A 16,498-nucleotide genomic window follows, 5' to 3' on the forward strand; every position below is an offset into this window, starting at 1 on the left:
GAGGGACACCCTTTCCTGCATCAGTGGGCGTCTGAGTCTCTGTCGACATCACTGGAGGGAGTGGCAACGGGTCTGTCTGGATGGATATTGAACGGACAGACTTTGAGGATGTCTGGGACGCACAATGGATCAAGAGCAGAGCGTCAGTCTGTGTTGCAGATGTTGAGTAAGTATGAGGATCAGGATATGGTACCCTTGTGGGAGGGACAGTGGAGGAAAACAGCATGTTCAGCCAGGGCCTGTCAGTTTCATAGTCATAAGGCTCTCCTGGAGATCTAGACCCCAGGGCAGAGTGGCTGAAACCACAGCTATGCCAGGCGAGCAGAGACTGTACTTGGGTTGTTGTTAGAGTTAAGGCAGGACGAGCCTCAGTCGTGGATGTTGCTCGATGTGGTAGTCCAGCTTCCGTAGAAGGAAAGCCCTTGAAGGTCGTGGTAGAATGCTTACTGGATGACGAGTCTAGCAAGGAGATTAGAGACCGAGTAGCTGATGGTAGGTGCTCCTCTGCATTGGAACCGATGGCCTGGAACGTTGACAAGGGCACATGGTATCTAGGAGTAACCCGTGTCGATGTCAAGAGGATCGGTGTGTGTAAGGTCGATGGAACAGGGGGTACATTGGAAGGCCTTGGTGTCGAAGGAGTAGAGGAAGCAAGAGGTGAAGGCGCCAGAAAGAGCGAACGTGCTATCGGCATTGGTACAGATAGAACTTGCATGTTGAGCGTCTCTGATGTCGAGGTAGCCTGGTTCACAGGTTCCTGGTTCGATGTCGGTGTCAACGCCGACAACGCCGGCGGTATCGGAACGGCTGTAGTCCCTACGTCGACAGTCGCCAATGCCGATGGGTCAAGAATCACATCTACTGATGGAAGTGTCGATATCAAACTCGAAGGAGGTCCGTGCATCGGAGCCTGCTCCGTTGCCGGGGACAGGGTGCGTTCCACCAGTGGGGTTGAAGTATGAGGTCTCTTGCTTGGCGTAGAATCAGAACAGTTGGCAGCGGAACGCTTCACCGACTTATGATGTTTCCCCTTAGATGCTGATTCGTGGGGAGACACTCTCGAGGTTGAGGAGTCTGTCGATCTTGAAGACTCCGCCGACATCGACGCCGAGGGCTTTCTTGTCTTGTCTTCGATGCCGACGCCATAGGCTTTGAGGTCGACGTCAACTTCGGCATCAGTGGAGTCTTAGGCGGTTTCGAAGAGCGGTGTCTCGAGGTCGATGAAGACTTCGAGTGACGACTACCCGGCGTCGATGATGGAGGAGCCGAAGATGATCTCTGGGCTGCGGTCAACGGGCGAGGGGTGCCCGGTGTCGAAGGGCTGAGCACATTGTCATAAATAGCCGCCCGAAGGCGGAGTGCTCGATTCTTCCGGATCTGTTTAGAGAAAGACAGACAGATCTTGCACACGGAAACATTGTGCTCTTCACCAAGGCACAATAAACAGAGATCATGCAGGTCCTTTGAGGGTAGTTTCGCTCTACAACCCTCGCACCATTTGAAAGATTTCTTCTCTTCTGCCATATCATATAGGGTAGTCAAGTCCGTTGCGAGTAGTCAGGATCCAAAGAATCGTCGTCAGCCAGTCCGAGTGAAGAAGCCAGAGAATTCCCGTCAGCCGTTCTGCGTCACAAAACCAAGTGTAGTCCGATAACCAGTCCAAATTTCAAACGACAATAAATCTGATCACAGTAAGATGAACTCTTCGCAGAAAACAGAAAAGAGGAACTTCTCAACTTCCCAGGTTGCAGACCGAAGTCCAAACGCAAAGGCGGTCGGAAAAGAACTGAGGACTTTGCGCCAAGGGCACGCCTTAAATAGCACGCTCTGCGTGGGGGCGTGGCCTGGTGCTTCGACTAGCTCAGGCATGGCTACCGCTCGGCTCCTGCACAGGCGCAGAACCCATTCTTATGGGCATCAACAGACCTCGATCCAGATCATCAACCTTCAGACAGCTTTCAGCAAGGCTGAAAATTTTTAATCCTAATGACAACAAAACACAGGAAAAACAAATGCTAAAAGCAAATACTATGGAGGTGTCCAGCAACTCCTCTTATGGGATTAGATTGGGTCATTTTCAGTTTGTGACTCCTGAGGAAGTGGACAAGCTGCTTCGGCCTGTGCGCCCTACAACCTGTTCTCTTGACCCTTGGCCAACTTGACTTATCTCATCTGGTAATCATACTATCAGAGAGGGCAGGATGACTCCTTGACTTAAGGAGGATATGTTTAGACCACTGTTGAAAAAACCTGCATTGGATCCCTTGGTTAGCTAATTACAGACCTGTTTCTAACCTTCCATGGTTGGGCAAGGTGATCAAGCAGGTGGTAGCCTCTCAGCTCCAGGCAGTTTTGGATAATTCAGATTTGACCCATTTCAAACTGGCTTTTATGTGGGCTATGGGGTTGAGACTGCCATGGTCAGCCTGACGGATGATCTCCAGCTGGCTATCGACAGAGCGAGTGTGACTCTGCTAATGCTTTTGGATCCCTCTGCGGCTTTCGATACCTCCAACCATGGTATCCTTCTGGACCCCCTGAGGGAGGTGGGATTGGGTGGCACTGTTTTAAAGTGGTTCCGCTCCTACCTCTCTGGTAGATTCCAGATAGTGTCGCTTTGAGACTGTTATTCTGCAAAATGAGAACTAAAGTGTGTAGTTCCAAAAGGCTCCATACTGTCTCCAATGCTCTTTAACATCTACATGAAGCCACTGGGAGAGATCATCAGGATGCTTGGTGTGTGGTGTTATCAATATGCTGATGACACCCAAATCTCTTTCTCCATGTCTGCCTCATCAGGAAATGGCATATATTCCCTAAATGCCTGACTGGAGGCAGTAATGGGCTGGATGAGGGATAACAAACTGAAGTTGAATCCAAATAAGATGGAGGTACTGACTGTGGGGAGTCGGGACCCAAGAGATGGTTTAGATCCACCAGTTCTGGATGGGGTTACACTCCCACTGAAAGATCAGGTATGTAGCTTGGGAGTACTCCTGGACCCAAAGATCTCCCTAGTTTCTCAGGTTGAGGCAGTGGACAGGAGCGCTTTTTTCAGCTTTGGCTGATACGTCAGCTATATCCATACTTAGAGGCAAATGATCTTAAAACAGTGGTACCTATGCTGGTAACTTCCAGGCTTGACTACTGTAATGCACTCTACGTAGGGCTGCCTTTGTACGAAATCCAAAACTACAATTGGTACAGATTGGTTTCTGGGACAAAACAAAAAGACCATATAACACCTGATTTGAAAGAACTGCACTGGCTGCCAATATGTTTTCAGGTGAAATACAAAGTGCAGGTTATTACCTATAAAGCCCTTAATGGCTTGGGTTCAGGCTATTTTAGAGAGTGCCTCCTCTCTCATGAACCCTGCTGCCTGTTACGATCTTCTGGAGAGGTCTGGTTACGGTTGCCACTGGCTCGTTTGGTGGCGACTCAGAACCGGACTTTCTCTGTGGTTGCCCCGGGGCTTTGGAATATGCTTCCTGCCGAAAAAAGAGCATCTCCTTCTCTGTTTGTTTTCAGGAAGACCCTCAAGACTCTCCTGTTCTTGCAAGCTTTTAATTAGAATTAATTTTAATAATTTGTTTTAATGTTTTATACTTTTTGTTATGTCTTGTGTATTTTAATCTATGTTTTTAAAATTGTGCACAATGCCTAGAGAGTACATATCAGGCGGTATAAAAATATGATAGATAGATAGATAGATAGATAGATAGATAGATAGATAGATAGATAGATAGATAGAAGAGAAACCAAGTTTTATTCCTACTTTCGCCAAGAAGAGCAACCAAAGCCATCTTACTAACTCCCTAAAGTAACATTTCACATGCTTGATGAAGACCGGTCAAAACAACCCAGCATTAGGGACTTTACTCAGTTGAATCATCCTCCTGTGGGTATGGTCTACCCAAATACCCAACTACTAACTACCTAAGAGTAAACTACCAATTCATGCTTTACCTGTAGACTTGTTAGAAGCTCTCCGCCGTATTTCAGTCACCATTAATCGTGACACTTGTGTTGTAAACTGAAGGAGATCTGAGAATTTTTCTATCATCGTACTTGGAGGAGCATTTCCAAATACCTACAGACAAGGAGGGAAACAGGCTATTAATATTAACGAATATAACTGCTGTTAATACAAACAAAGACCACATCTAGTGAGTGCATTTATGAAGACATACAGAATTCTACCCACATTTTACACTGGAGCATCAGAAGTTTTGAATATCAGAGACTTGAAAGAACTGAACTTCTCTGATTGCCAACAATCCAAATAGCACACCTACATACCTGCTATTTTCAGATGCCTAGTCAACTGTCCCCAAGATGGCTCAAGGCCTGGTTTGCATGCGTGTGCAGTGTGGAAGTTGCAACTGATATAAAATGTGGCTACTATAATGCTAAACAGTTCTTGATGATTCGAGCACATGACACCAATTCTGCAACAGCTGCACTTGCTGCCTATTCATATCCAAGACCAATTGAAAAGTGCTGGTGTTGACCACAGATTATCTGAAGAACTACCTTCAAAATATGAACCCGTCCAAGACCTTCAATCAGCTTCAGGGGCTCACCAGTTTTGGCTGCACAGCTGGTGGGTACACAGTGTCTGGCCTTTTCAGTGGTGGCTCCACAGTAGGGATGTGCACGAACCGGTTCGGTGCTCCATTTCTGGAGTGCTGAACTGGTTCGGAATGCTGGTGTTTGAGCCGGTTCAGAGGTGGCGAGTCCTTTAAGGGGCAGGAAGGGTGCCCATACCTGCCTTGCTGCTTTCCCCCCGCCAGGGCTCTCCCCAAAAGCATTGGCGCAGGGCTGCGGTGTATCTCCCTGTAGCCCCGGTCAGCATCATACCAGAAGTGGCCTGCCTCTTAAAGAACACACACACACCCCGTCTCCCGGGATTGCACAAACTAGTTTGTGCACATCCGTACCGGTGTTACTCTAACAGGGATTCCCAGATGTTATTGACTACAACTCCCAAAATGCCCACACAAAAGCCACTGCAGCTGGGATTCTGGGAGTTGTATTATTATAATAATTTATTTTTATTTTTATTTATTTGATATCTATACCGTTGTATGTTGTTGTAGTCAACAATATCTGGGAATCCCTGTTAGAGAGATCACGGATCCCTACTCCACAGTTGTGGAATGTTCTCCCAGGTGAGATGCAGCTGGTCATCCCACTCCAGGAAGGCAACTAAGGCATTTTTATTTAAACATGTATTTGGTGTTTCTAGATGGCTATGCCTTCCTACTATACCGTTGCATTTCATTTTGCATTGATTGTTGTACTGTGCTTTGAGAACTTGCTTTGGAAACTTTTACTGATCCTTGATCATCTGCACACAGCTTTCAATACACTATTGTAGAAACAAAGGTTATAAAGGATATAGCCAGGAGCGCTTTTTATCGACTTTGCCTAATACGTCACCTACGTCCATTTCTGAAGATAAATGGCCTTAAGACGGTAGTACATATGCTGGTGACCTCCAGGCTTGACAACTGTAATGCTTTCTACATGGGGCTGCCTTTGTACATAGTTTGGAAACTACAATTGCTACAGAATGCAACAGCCAGGTTGATCTCTGGGACAACATGAAAGGACTGTATAACACCAATTCTGAAATAACTGCACTGGCTGCCAATATGTTTCCAAGTGAAATACAAAGTGCTGATCATCACCTATAAAGCGCTGAACAGCTTAGGTCCAGAGTATTCAATAGACCGCCTGCTTTGTCATTAACTCTCCCTCCTATTGTGATCATCTGGGGAGGTCCGGTTACAATTGCCGTTTTTATCCTGTGAAATGGTTTTATTCTATGAATTGCTTAATTGTTTTTATTCTGTGAAAGTGTTTTAATTGTTTATTTTATTTTGATATTCTAACTTGGATTATGTACACTATCAAGAGATATATCAGGTGGTGTATAACTATGATTGATAGATAAAATAAACAATAATAGGATAAGATACATGATATGAAATCAAATCAAAGATACAGCACTGATTACTTTTCCACCACTGTTGCATTCCACAATTATTTCCATGCCTTTTTGTCCTCCTGTATTCATTCAAAAGGGGCAGGACTCATAAACTAGGTACCTAAAAGTTTCCTGCATGGCAGTTGCAATGGCATGGAGGTGAGGGAACTGCATTCCACGAAGTCAGAAACTGGCTAAGTGCTATATTCGCCACATGAAATGAAGCCATAGATAGCCAAGCTCCATCCCTCTAGAATACCCTTGCTAATGGAGCAAAGTGGTGGGTCTCTTAGATTAAGCAAGGAGAGAGCTTAATTGTCTGTCTACCTTAGGCTTCTTTTTATATTATGAGCCCTTTTGAGACAAGGAACCAACTTATTGATTATTAAATCAAGTAAATACATAAATAATATTTCTTCTATGTAATCCACTTTGAGAACTTTTGTTGAGAAGTGGTATATACGTAGTAAGTAGTAGTAGTAATTCTGAAGGAGAATGCCTTGGAAACAGGCAAGAAAGCTGTAAGGGGCCATTGGCTCTCTCTATTGATTAGAAGGAGAGCTGGTCTTGTGGTAGCAAGCATGAACTGTCCCCTGTGCTTAGCAGGGTCCTCCTTGGATTGCATCTGAGTGGGAGACTAGGTGTGAGCACTGTAAGATAGATGGGGATGTTCTGGGAAGAGCACCTGCATGAAGAAAGTTCCACATTCTCTCTCTGACATCTCTACATAGGGCTGAGAGGCTCCTGCCTGTAACCTTGGAGAAGCCACTGCCAGTCTGTGTAGACAATACTGAGCTAGATGGATCAATGGTCTGACTCAGTATATGGCAGTTTCCTATGTTCCTAACTAAATTTTCTCTGCTCCTCTTCTTCCAGAATTCCTACACCTGGCTTCTGCTCATGCAATAACCATTAACATGCAGCAACTGGGCTCCACCGCTCAGCGTGATCATAGCTCCACTTTCCAAGATTTCCTAAGATCTAAGGAAGGACAGTAATGCCGGAGGCTACAGGCGCCTGCTTGTCGGTTAGAGGTGCTACGTTGCACTGAAGTCACAAATTACTGTGTGGTTTCTAGCCATCTGGATCAACTATCAATTAATGTTGTTCCCTTAAGCTCCTGCATCATTGCTCACTCACTGCCCCATACTAATGCAAAAAACCTGCAGCCAGATTTGTTTAAACTTTATTGCAGTTGAAAATATCTTAGTGATGCACAAGCAGTATATGGTTACAATAGGAATAAAGCCTCCAACCAGAACAAAAAACAAAGCCATTCTGGGGTATTTCTACACTTACGAGATTGCCTACGAGCTTTTCGTGTGATCAAAACTTATTTGCTCAGTGAAACTTATGATGAACTACCAAAAAATAAAAAAACCAATTTCTTCTACACTGTAGTAGTTTGGAAAAGGTATGGGTTTTGAAATCATATTCTGCCACACTGGTGAAGACCATTTGGGGGATTATTTTCTCTGTTGCTTCATACTGATGATCTCTAGCTTTAAATCAAAAGGCACTTTGCCCTCTAACAGAGACAGCAGTAACAAACACATGCCATATATTCAGGCCAATCACTTAAGGAACGCTGAAGCCGCAGCAGCGTGAATACACAACACATTATGAACCAAAGCATTGTTTGCTAGCAAAGACCTTTTCAGTACAATGTCCACATTTCATGCACTAAAAAAATCCTTGCTGCTTTAGCTCATTGTTATTCAATGTAAAAGAAAACCCACACACAATAAACCCCAGACTGTAAATATGAAGGGGTTGAACAATAGAGAAAAATAAGCTGGTCATTGCTGAAGTACTGCTATTTGCCCACATGTCAGTTAAGCATGAAATGTAAAAGAATAGCGTGATGGGAGTCCAGAAAACATGGCTATTTTACAGGATGGATAAAGCAGATGATTCTTTTTTTAAAACTGATTTAAATTGGATTTTAAAAAACAGAAACAAAAAACTTTAGACTATAATATATTTTTGTTCTTAAAATAGCCTGGTTCAAAATGAAATCTGGACTCACTGGTCTTTGCTAACCACAGTTAAGAACCCACACCATGGTCTGAGCGTTAAGACATACAACAGGCAAAATACAGCACAGATCTCCTTGTCTGTTCTCATTTCCCCATCTGTCCAGGATTCACCTTCCTAACATGACACACTCACTCCCGTCTTTATGGTGTAAAAGCCTCTAAGGACAAAGTAACAGTTCTAACTTTGGTCTGTCAACAGTCTCTGAATTCAGACATAACACAAAACCAGTCAGCACAAATTGTGATTTGCAAACCAGCTTCAAACATGATTTCATATTCTGGTTTCTCAGCCCTAAACAAACCAAGGTCTGTGGGCAGGCTCAGGTTCAGTCATAACACAAAGATATGATTTAGCCAGATAAGCCATGGTTTCATATTATGCCTGAATATTGACAGTCATATTATGACTGTCAAAGAGCGCTGAACTTCCATCTCACTGAGAACCATGGATCTACCAGTAAGGTGAGGAGTGAGGCAATGATGTGACAAAGAAGGAGGTGGAAACTAAAACAAGGAACACTGGAAAGAAGAAGCACCTTATAATGTTGATTCCAACCAGCGTGCATCCAAAACAAAAAACAAAAACCCATCACAGCTACAGGTAAGAGACACCTTTTTTGTAATGTTTTGAAGAAAACTTCTTACTGGATAAAAAAGGAACATAGGAAGCTGCCATATACTGAGTCAAACCTTAGGTCCAACTTGCTCAGTATTGTCTACACAGACTGGCAGCAGCTTCTCCAAGGTTGCAGGCAGGAATCTCTCAGCTCTATCTTGGAGATGCCAATGAGGGAACTTGGAACCTAGATGCTTGTCCCAGAGTGGCCCCATCCCCTAATGGGAATATCTTACAGTGCTCACACTTCTAGTCTCCCATTCATATGCAACCAGGGGAGATCCTGCTTAGCTAAGGGGACAAGTCATGCTTGCTACCACAGCTCTCCTCCAGGAAAATTTGCCAGGAAAATGTAGCAAATACCAACAATGCAAAAGGGCCTGGGTGTCTGAATGAAGCAATGTAAAACATATTGATTTAATGGCTATAGAAATCAAATTAGTGTGCACTTTTATTTAGTAAAATATCCAAGTAATAAATAGATTTTTTTCATTGAAATCAATTGGTCAAACCCAGTAAGTTCCCATCCATCATGCACTGGTGAAAGAAATGAGAACAAAGCCACTTTTGTTGGTGAACACCATGTGCTGCACTTTGTCTATTGCAACTGCTAGCCAAGCCCTCATTTTTCTTTTCAGGATCAGAGTCTGAGCACAAGATCCTGAACAAACTGTGAGTTTCAATGCAACCCCTACAATAGATGGGTCTCTGAATGTCATTGCTGCTCTAAACGTCAAACAACGATTAAAGAAGAAGAAGCTACCAGGTCTTTTAAATAAATAAATAGTTGTATTTGTCATGGCTGATCTCAAACCACAGTTTTGCCTCAGCTCATTCTCTTACATATAAAACAGTCTAACTCAGTGACTTGGTTCAGACATAACACTAAAATGTGGTTTAAGTGCTACAAGAATGAGGGGCAGCCAACCTCAGCATTGCATGCTTCCCCGTCTCTTTCTCCATGTTCAAGGGGAGGAAACAGATTCACTTTGATTCTTGAACCAACCACCACTTCCCACTATGTCCTGACCCAGGGAACTATGGTTTACTAATAAACCAGAATGTCAAGCCATAGTTTGTTTTCAGTAACCTTCTGGGCTTGGGCATAACAGGAAATCAATGTTTATTAAAAATTTTGGTGGAAGCTTTCAGTCTCCTCTCCTCGAAAAGGAGGGAGAGCTTATACAAGTCTGAAGCTTGCAATGGATCATTTTTAGAGTGGTTTAGCATGTTTGAAATTGGCAATGAACATTTGACCAGGAAACATGGATTCAGTTTTGACAAGATAGCGAGAGAAAAATGCATATTACATTTAGATACCATTTTAAGACAGGTTCATTTCAGTTATACTGTATTAAGCATCCCTTTTAAAAAAGGACACTTAATACAATCAAATTCTTTCAGAACAAGAGTCCTTTAAAAAAGAAGAAACTGGTTCAAAATGGTATCCCTGTAGAATACAAATTAAATCAATCCACTCTAATACGATTAATGAAATCAATGTAATACTTAATAAGACAAGGGGAAGAGGAAGCCCAGCTAAAAAAAGTCCCCCCGAATAGGCTCAATATTAACAATGTACAAAGATACTTCTAAAAAACTATCTGTAAAGAATCAGAGTTGCAGTCACAAGAAAGGACTACAACAAAGGAGCTAAAAAGTCCAGAGTCCAAAGCTACTTGTGATTAAGATTGTGAATCTCAAATCCTTTCTAGCAAACAAAGTGGCCACATTCAAACTGACTTTGATTAAGATCCAAAGCTTCAGATTCCGTTTCCAATCCACTGCAAACGGAAAAACAGGTGTGACTAAGTCATTGACATTTTAGTCACTCAGTCTGGTTCCCATCCCAATCAGAAGCTGGTCCAACACACCCTTTCAAATTCTCCTTATTTATGGAAACACTCATTTCTGATAGTTAACTATATAAATTACCAAAATATTTCAAAATCCATCCACTGGATTTCGAAAACTTCCAGAAACTGGTCAACAGAGAAGCATCTGAAGACACAGGGATGTACATAAGAACTAAGGTGCTGCTCGTAGCCTAGAGGTGTACATCTCAGGCAGAATAAAAATATGATAAATAAATGAATAGCCAGAATATATACAGGCCCATTTTCCCTAGGTTACTGTTTTTACAGGAAGGCTTTTGCAAATCACTTGCATTATAAACACTGTAATGGGAGAATAATTTATCTTTGTTGTCTATTCTAAAAAAATCAAGCATGGGACATGAATGGGGGGCAGCTCAGCAAATTTCTGCCATAGTGCTCCATTTTTGCTATAGAAGTGACTTACGGGGCCAGACTATGGGAAACACCTATATCGGGCAGCAGTAATATAGGCCAGAAAGTGATCATTGGGGAACTTAATGCAAGCAACTATCACAAAGGGGGGAAAACTATTCTGACTAGGGAGATAAGCAATGCCCACACACAGCCTCAGCTTTACACTGCTCTGGCTACTAGAGAAAGCAAAAAGTGACAGTCATATTACAACTTTAAAATCCAGTCTTGCCCCCGCCCACCCCGCCACCTATCCTGCCCTCTCCATCCCACCTTAAGAACATGCATTATTATAAGTGCAGCCAATAAAACAGACTTAAATTCAGATTGTTGAACTCACCCTATTAAAAACCGGTAACATCATGTAAAGCTTCTCTTCCTGTTCTTTCTGGGTCATGTGCCGAGGAGGATGACATAGTTCCGTGAAGAGTCGACGCAGGTGCATCAACCCTAGAGCATTATCCTGAGGGCTACATTCCTCCTGCCGGGGCCGACCCATAATCCTTTTCACCATATTCATTTTTGCTGGTTTCTGAAGGACCCCTTTTTTCCTATTTAGGAAGAAACAGAGCAAAGCTAAAACAATGTTGAAAACAGAAACCACACGCACTGACCCCAACTACAGATATATCATATATAACCAGATTTTTCAGGGGAGGGGGAATAAGGATCAAGTACTTTCCAGTAACAGATACAAGTAGTTGGACTCTCTCCCCACATGGCAATGTATAATAGGGCGAACGTACTGGAAATCATAGATTGGAAGTCATTTTCACAAGTATGAAAAATACTGAACAACACATTCTTCATTCATTATGGGAGGAGAGCTAGTCTTGTGAGGGCAACATGAATTGTCTCCTTTGCTAAGCAGGGTCCACCCTTAGTTACATTGGAATTAGAGACTGTAAAATATTCCCCTCAGAGACCCTCAGTTGTGGTTTTTTGTTGTTGTTGTTGTTGTTTTAAGTGCTCTGCTTCACCCTGAATCTCTCTCTCTCTCATATAATCATTTTTCTATATTTGGGGCAATTATGGCAATGAAATAAAAGTGTCATTGCACAGCTGGAAAGGACCTGGAGAGTCAGCTAGTCCCAGTCCAACCAACAGTCTGTCACCTCTTTTATTTACAAACTAGCTGAACCAGCACATAGCTCTGAGCCCTTAGTTCACCGCCGCCTTCTTCCCCCACCCGCACTGCTGCTTTTTTGCCTGCTTTCCTGCCCCCGCCCATCTTCTGCCCCCACCCGCCCATAGCTGCCGCCTTCTTGTTCCCCACCCTCCACCTCCTTCTTTTGTGCCACCTGGCCGCCCTCGCTTTCTGCCTGCCTGCCAACTGCCTATCGCAGCCACTTGGCTGGCCACTGCCATTTTCTTCAGCCAGCCGGCCACCACCACCACCATATTCTTTCTCTGGCCCATCCCGTGGCTATCCGGCAGCTCTCCAAACTTTTGTGAGAGCTACCACACATGGCATTAGCCATGGGTATGTCTTAGAGAATAATATATAAATACGATGGAAGCACAGAATTGCTAGAAATCTATATATTTAATTCTCTTACAGCCAACCGCATAGGGAACTGTGTCTGGATGCGTCTGGATGCCTGGAACCATTGCCTTGGGAGGGAGTGGCAGCGAGGGAGGTAGGCAGGAATCGGCAGGCTCAGGAGAACGGAGGAAGAAAGGAGGAAAGGCAGAGGGGAAAGGAGGAAGAAAGGAGGGAAGGCAGACTTGGGGGAAAGGAGGAAATGGAGGATGCGGTGGTGGCAGCAGCCCAGCCTGGGGAGGCGGCTGGGCCGCCAGGAAGAGGAGGAGGCTGTGGGCGGTGGTAGAGCCGTGCCACCAAGAGCAGCCTGGCTAGGCAGGAGGCAGAGCCAAGACCAGCCAGGAAGGAAAGCACTGCCGGCGGCTGGGGACAAAAAGCTGAGAAGACTGGGGCAGAAGGCGGGGAGGGCTGGAGAGACTGGGGCAGAAGGCGGGGGGAGGGGGGAACCGCCAGCCCCAAAGAGTGTACAGATGCTCTGTGCAGGTTCAGCTAGTAGAACTTAAATCTTGAAGGACTTGTTAGCTATGTGCAATGTGAAGCTACATGAGAGATTTTAGTTTTAAGACACATGTCATAAATGAGTTTGAGTTTATGAAACTGAAGTTATATCAAGTGCCTATATCTTCCCAAACCATTTTTCTTGATTAGCTAAAGGAATGTTGACTTATGCATACACGTACACATACACAAAGCAGAGCTACCTGGTAAGACTACCAATTAAAAAACAAGACTGATTATGTATACCGTTTCTATTTGTGTCTATCCAGTCATCAGACGCTTACTTGAAATACTAGGTTATTGTAGATTATGATTATTGCTGCCCACCAAAACCTTGATTGGCACCCACTGGGGGAAAAAATAATCTGCTCTATCCTACGACTGTTGGGCAAGGTGTGGCACGGCGGGAAATGCCTTTGCCCATATGTCTTCAGAAATATTGTTTATCTGCTAGGACTGAAAACCTAGCATGGAGTTAGGAGGCAATGGGATAAATTACATGTAGGTTATGGATGTGCCTGAAGCATGGTTTGAGTACTTTAAAAGGGGGAGGGGGACTTTAAGGAAAAGGAAAGGTGTCTACCTGTTCTCCGTCACCCCTTCCAGCTTCCTGCTAGGGTGGTGAACATAAAAAAAAAAACAACAAAAAACCCCACGCGCTGTCAGCACACACACACGGCCCCTGTGCATGCATTGATGCCATGTGCATGCTGATGACGCCCAGGATTTTTTGGGATGCGCACTACCCCAGCAGGAAGCTGGAAGGGGCAACGGAGAGCAGGTAAACACCTGCTCTCCTTTTCCTTAAAAGCATGTGAACCATGCTTCAACCCAGACTTCATGTACGTCCCTAATGTTGTATGTGTGTTGTGTATAAACAGCATTAAAAAAAGAAAAATGCACCACAAAATTCTTCATCAAGGGATTTTCGATTCTGCACCATAATTTATTCTGCTTGTGAGACTCATGGGAATGAGGAAAGAACTATATGGAACACTGATGTCCCCCCAACAATTGGAAGCACTAGTTCAGCCCTGCTCTGACTTCTGGGACTATCAGGCAATTCTCACCCACTTTAAGCCAATGTTCATGCCATGCATGCAAGAAGACTGTTTTTATTTTAAGCTAAAAGCCAAGCTGGCAAGCTGCTGAATTCTTCAAGGAGCAGCATATCCTGAGCTTTCAGAGATTCATGTCTGTCTCTCTCTCTGTCTCAAACACACACACACCCCACATTACTGTTTGCCACAAATATGCCATTGCAGTTTTTCATGCACAAAAAGTGGGTGGGGGGGCAGGAGGGAGAGAGATAACAAATCCTCAATAACTACTGTAACAAGTATCTCATTGTACCATGAGTGGGTGTCACAACTGTGCACAAGTCATGATGAAACTCTCCAGAAAAGTCAAAGTTATATACAAAATCTACAGAAAGTTCAAGCACGCAGACTGAGTGTACTCAAGTCCAGCCTCCAGCAGTGACTTGAGATTTACGTTTCTGCCTTGGCCAGAACTTGCAAGTTTCAAGTAAGCTATGAAGAGTGTACTACATAAATTTCCAGATTTTATATTTCCAAAATGTGTAAATTTGCTTCCATTTTTTTTCTTCCTTTATCCAAGCAAAGCTGTGTGTGTGTGTGTGTGTGTGTGTGTGTGTGTGTGTGTGTAAACAGTTACCTTTCAGAGGCTTGTCCAAGTCTGAATAAAACCCTCCAAATTCCATCATTAGATTTTGCAAACTGCAAATTATGGAAGCAGCCCCAAGATCCTCGCCCCATCCTTTTCCTAAGTAAAGAGGCATCTTTTCAAGTGGGGGCTCTCTTATATTCAGGAAGGGCGAGAGCAACTGGATCTTTTCCCTGGATCCCTGCAGTGCCTGTTAGTGGTGGTGTGCGTGTGGTGGGGTGGGTGGGAGGATTGTCAGTCGTTTCAGGACAGGTAACTATTTTATCATACTTTTTGCTATGTAAACCCATACTGAGAATTTTTTTTGTTGAAAGGCAGTATATTAGTATTTGTAACCATTATCAATATCATCGTCATGCCCGATGAAGAGTTCTGTAGCTCACTGTTTGCTGCTTTGTTACTTTTTGGTTGGATCTAATGAAAACATTACCTACTTTGGAAAGTACATGATGAGCATCTTTTTTTTCTTTTTGACATTTCTCTGTCTGAAACTCATTCAATATGGAGTTTTGAGATGAGCCCCAGTAAGACACTGGCCCATATTCTCCACAGTGTTATTACGGCAGAGCAGGGAGCCAGGAAACACACTGCTCTGAAGGCCTGTCATGTAGCCCAGAATGCAAGGAAGGGGATGAGGAAGCAATTTTCTCTTCTCTCCCTACAAAATCCCTTTTTTCTGGCAGAAATATGCCCCCAAGGGCAACATGACACACAGGGACATATTTCTGAGAAAAGCATCCCCAGGTGCTAGGCTGCATGGCAAGCCTTCAGTAGAGCTGTTTCTATAATCCCAGCTCATAATCCCATAATCTCCACCCTCATAATTTATTTATTATTTCGCTGTGTAAACCACCCTGAGCCATTTTTGGAAGGGCGGTATAGAAACTGAAAGAATAATAATAATAATAATAATAATAATAATAATAATAATAATGCTGTGGAGAATGTGGGCCACTGTCCCCATGAACACCTCTCTGGAACTCTCTCTCAATAAAGAAGGTGACTGCCATATACCGTCCAAAGGAAAGGCAGAACAGATTTGGCTAGTAGTTAATTCAGATAAAGTAGCTCCAGGCTATACTAAATAATGCAGATGCATAATACGAATTCAAACAGAAATGTAAAAGATGAATGTATATTAACCATACATCATTAGGCTATGATAATTTAGGGGTAAATACTATTGCAGCTTTCAAAACATTTGTTAAAAACAAAAATGGTTAGGCAGCAACTAAGCAGCACACACTGTATTTAGTTTAACAATAGCTATTATAGGACTACACAATGGGTTTGTTGCTTTCAAAGGGTGTTATTTAAATAAGCAACCAGATAATTATCTAAACATTCATCAGGAGACTTTTTCTAGCTATCTAAACTGGCATGCTAAAGAGAGCGAGAGAGAGAGAGAGAGAGAGAGAGAGAGAGAGAGCGCCCCAGCCATTTAACACCACATTAAAAAGACAGTGAAATAGAACAGACATCATATATTTCCCTCGGTTTTATAATTGAATGGATAGGAACAAATATTTATCTCCACTACTGTCCTGAGAATCTCAGAATTGCTCTCTTAATGCAAGCTCAAATGCCAAATTGCTTAGATTGAGAATAAAGTCTTTCTTTCTTTCTTTCTTTCTTTCTTTCTCTTTCTTTCTTTCTCTTTCTTTCTTTCGTTCTTTCTTACTATGCATCACCTTGAACCTCTGTATTCCAGATATGAAAGATGACTTTCAAAAAAAGCTTACAGACATTTTCAGAAGGAGAATCAAGGTCTCAGTCTTCTCTAAATCTGCACACTGGAATCTCAAATTATTACACATTGCCATAACTGTATTT

General features: G+C 43.3%; 1 protein-coding gene across 11 annotated transcripts in view; it reads right to left on the reverse strand.

Annotated features, from left to right (window-relative positions):
• WDFY3 (WD repeat and FYVE domain containing 3) overlaps positions 1-16,498 on the reverse strand; it is a 256,663-nt gene that overhangs the window by 194,227 nt on the left and 45,938 nt on the right. For all 11 annotated transcript variants that reach the window (XM_053255723.1, XM_053255717.1, XM_053255716.1 and 8 more), the window contains exons 2-3: positions 11,279-11,489; positions 3,970-4,093 (exon numbers count right to left, since the gene is read on the reverse strand). In XM_053255723.1, the coding sequence (XP_053111698.1) occupies positions 3,970-4,093; positions 11,279-11,458 (304 nt within the window). In that variant the 5' untranslated portion in view covers positions 11,459-11,489. The remainder of the gene's footprint in view (positions 1-3,969; positions 4,094-11,278; positions 11,490-16,498) is intronic.

The sequence above is a fragment of the Hemicordylus capensis genome, chromosome 5 (assembly GCF_027244095.1).
Source record: "Hemicordylus capensis ecotype Gifberg chromosome 5, rHemCap1.1.pri, whole genome shotgun sequence".
NCBI classification, from domain to species: domain Eukaryota; kingdom Metazoa; phylum Chordata; class Lepidosauria; order Squamata; family Cordylidae; genus Hemicordylus; species Hemicordylus capensis.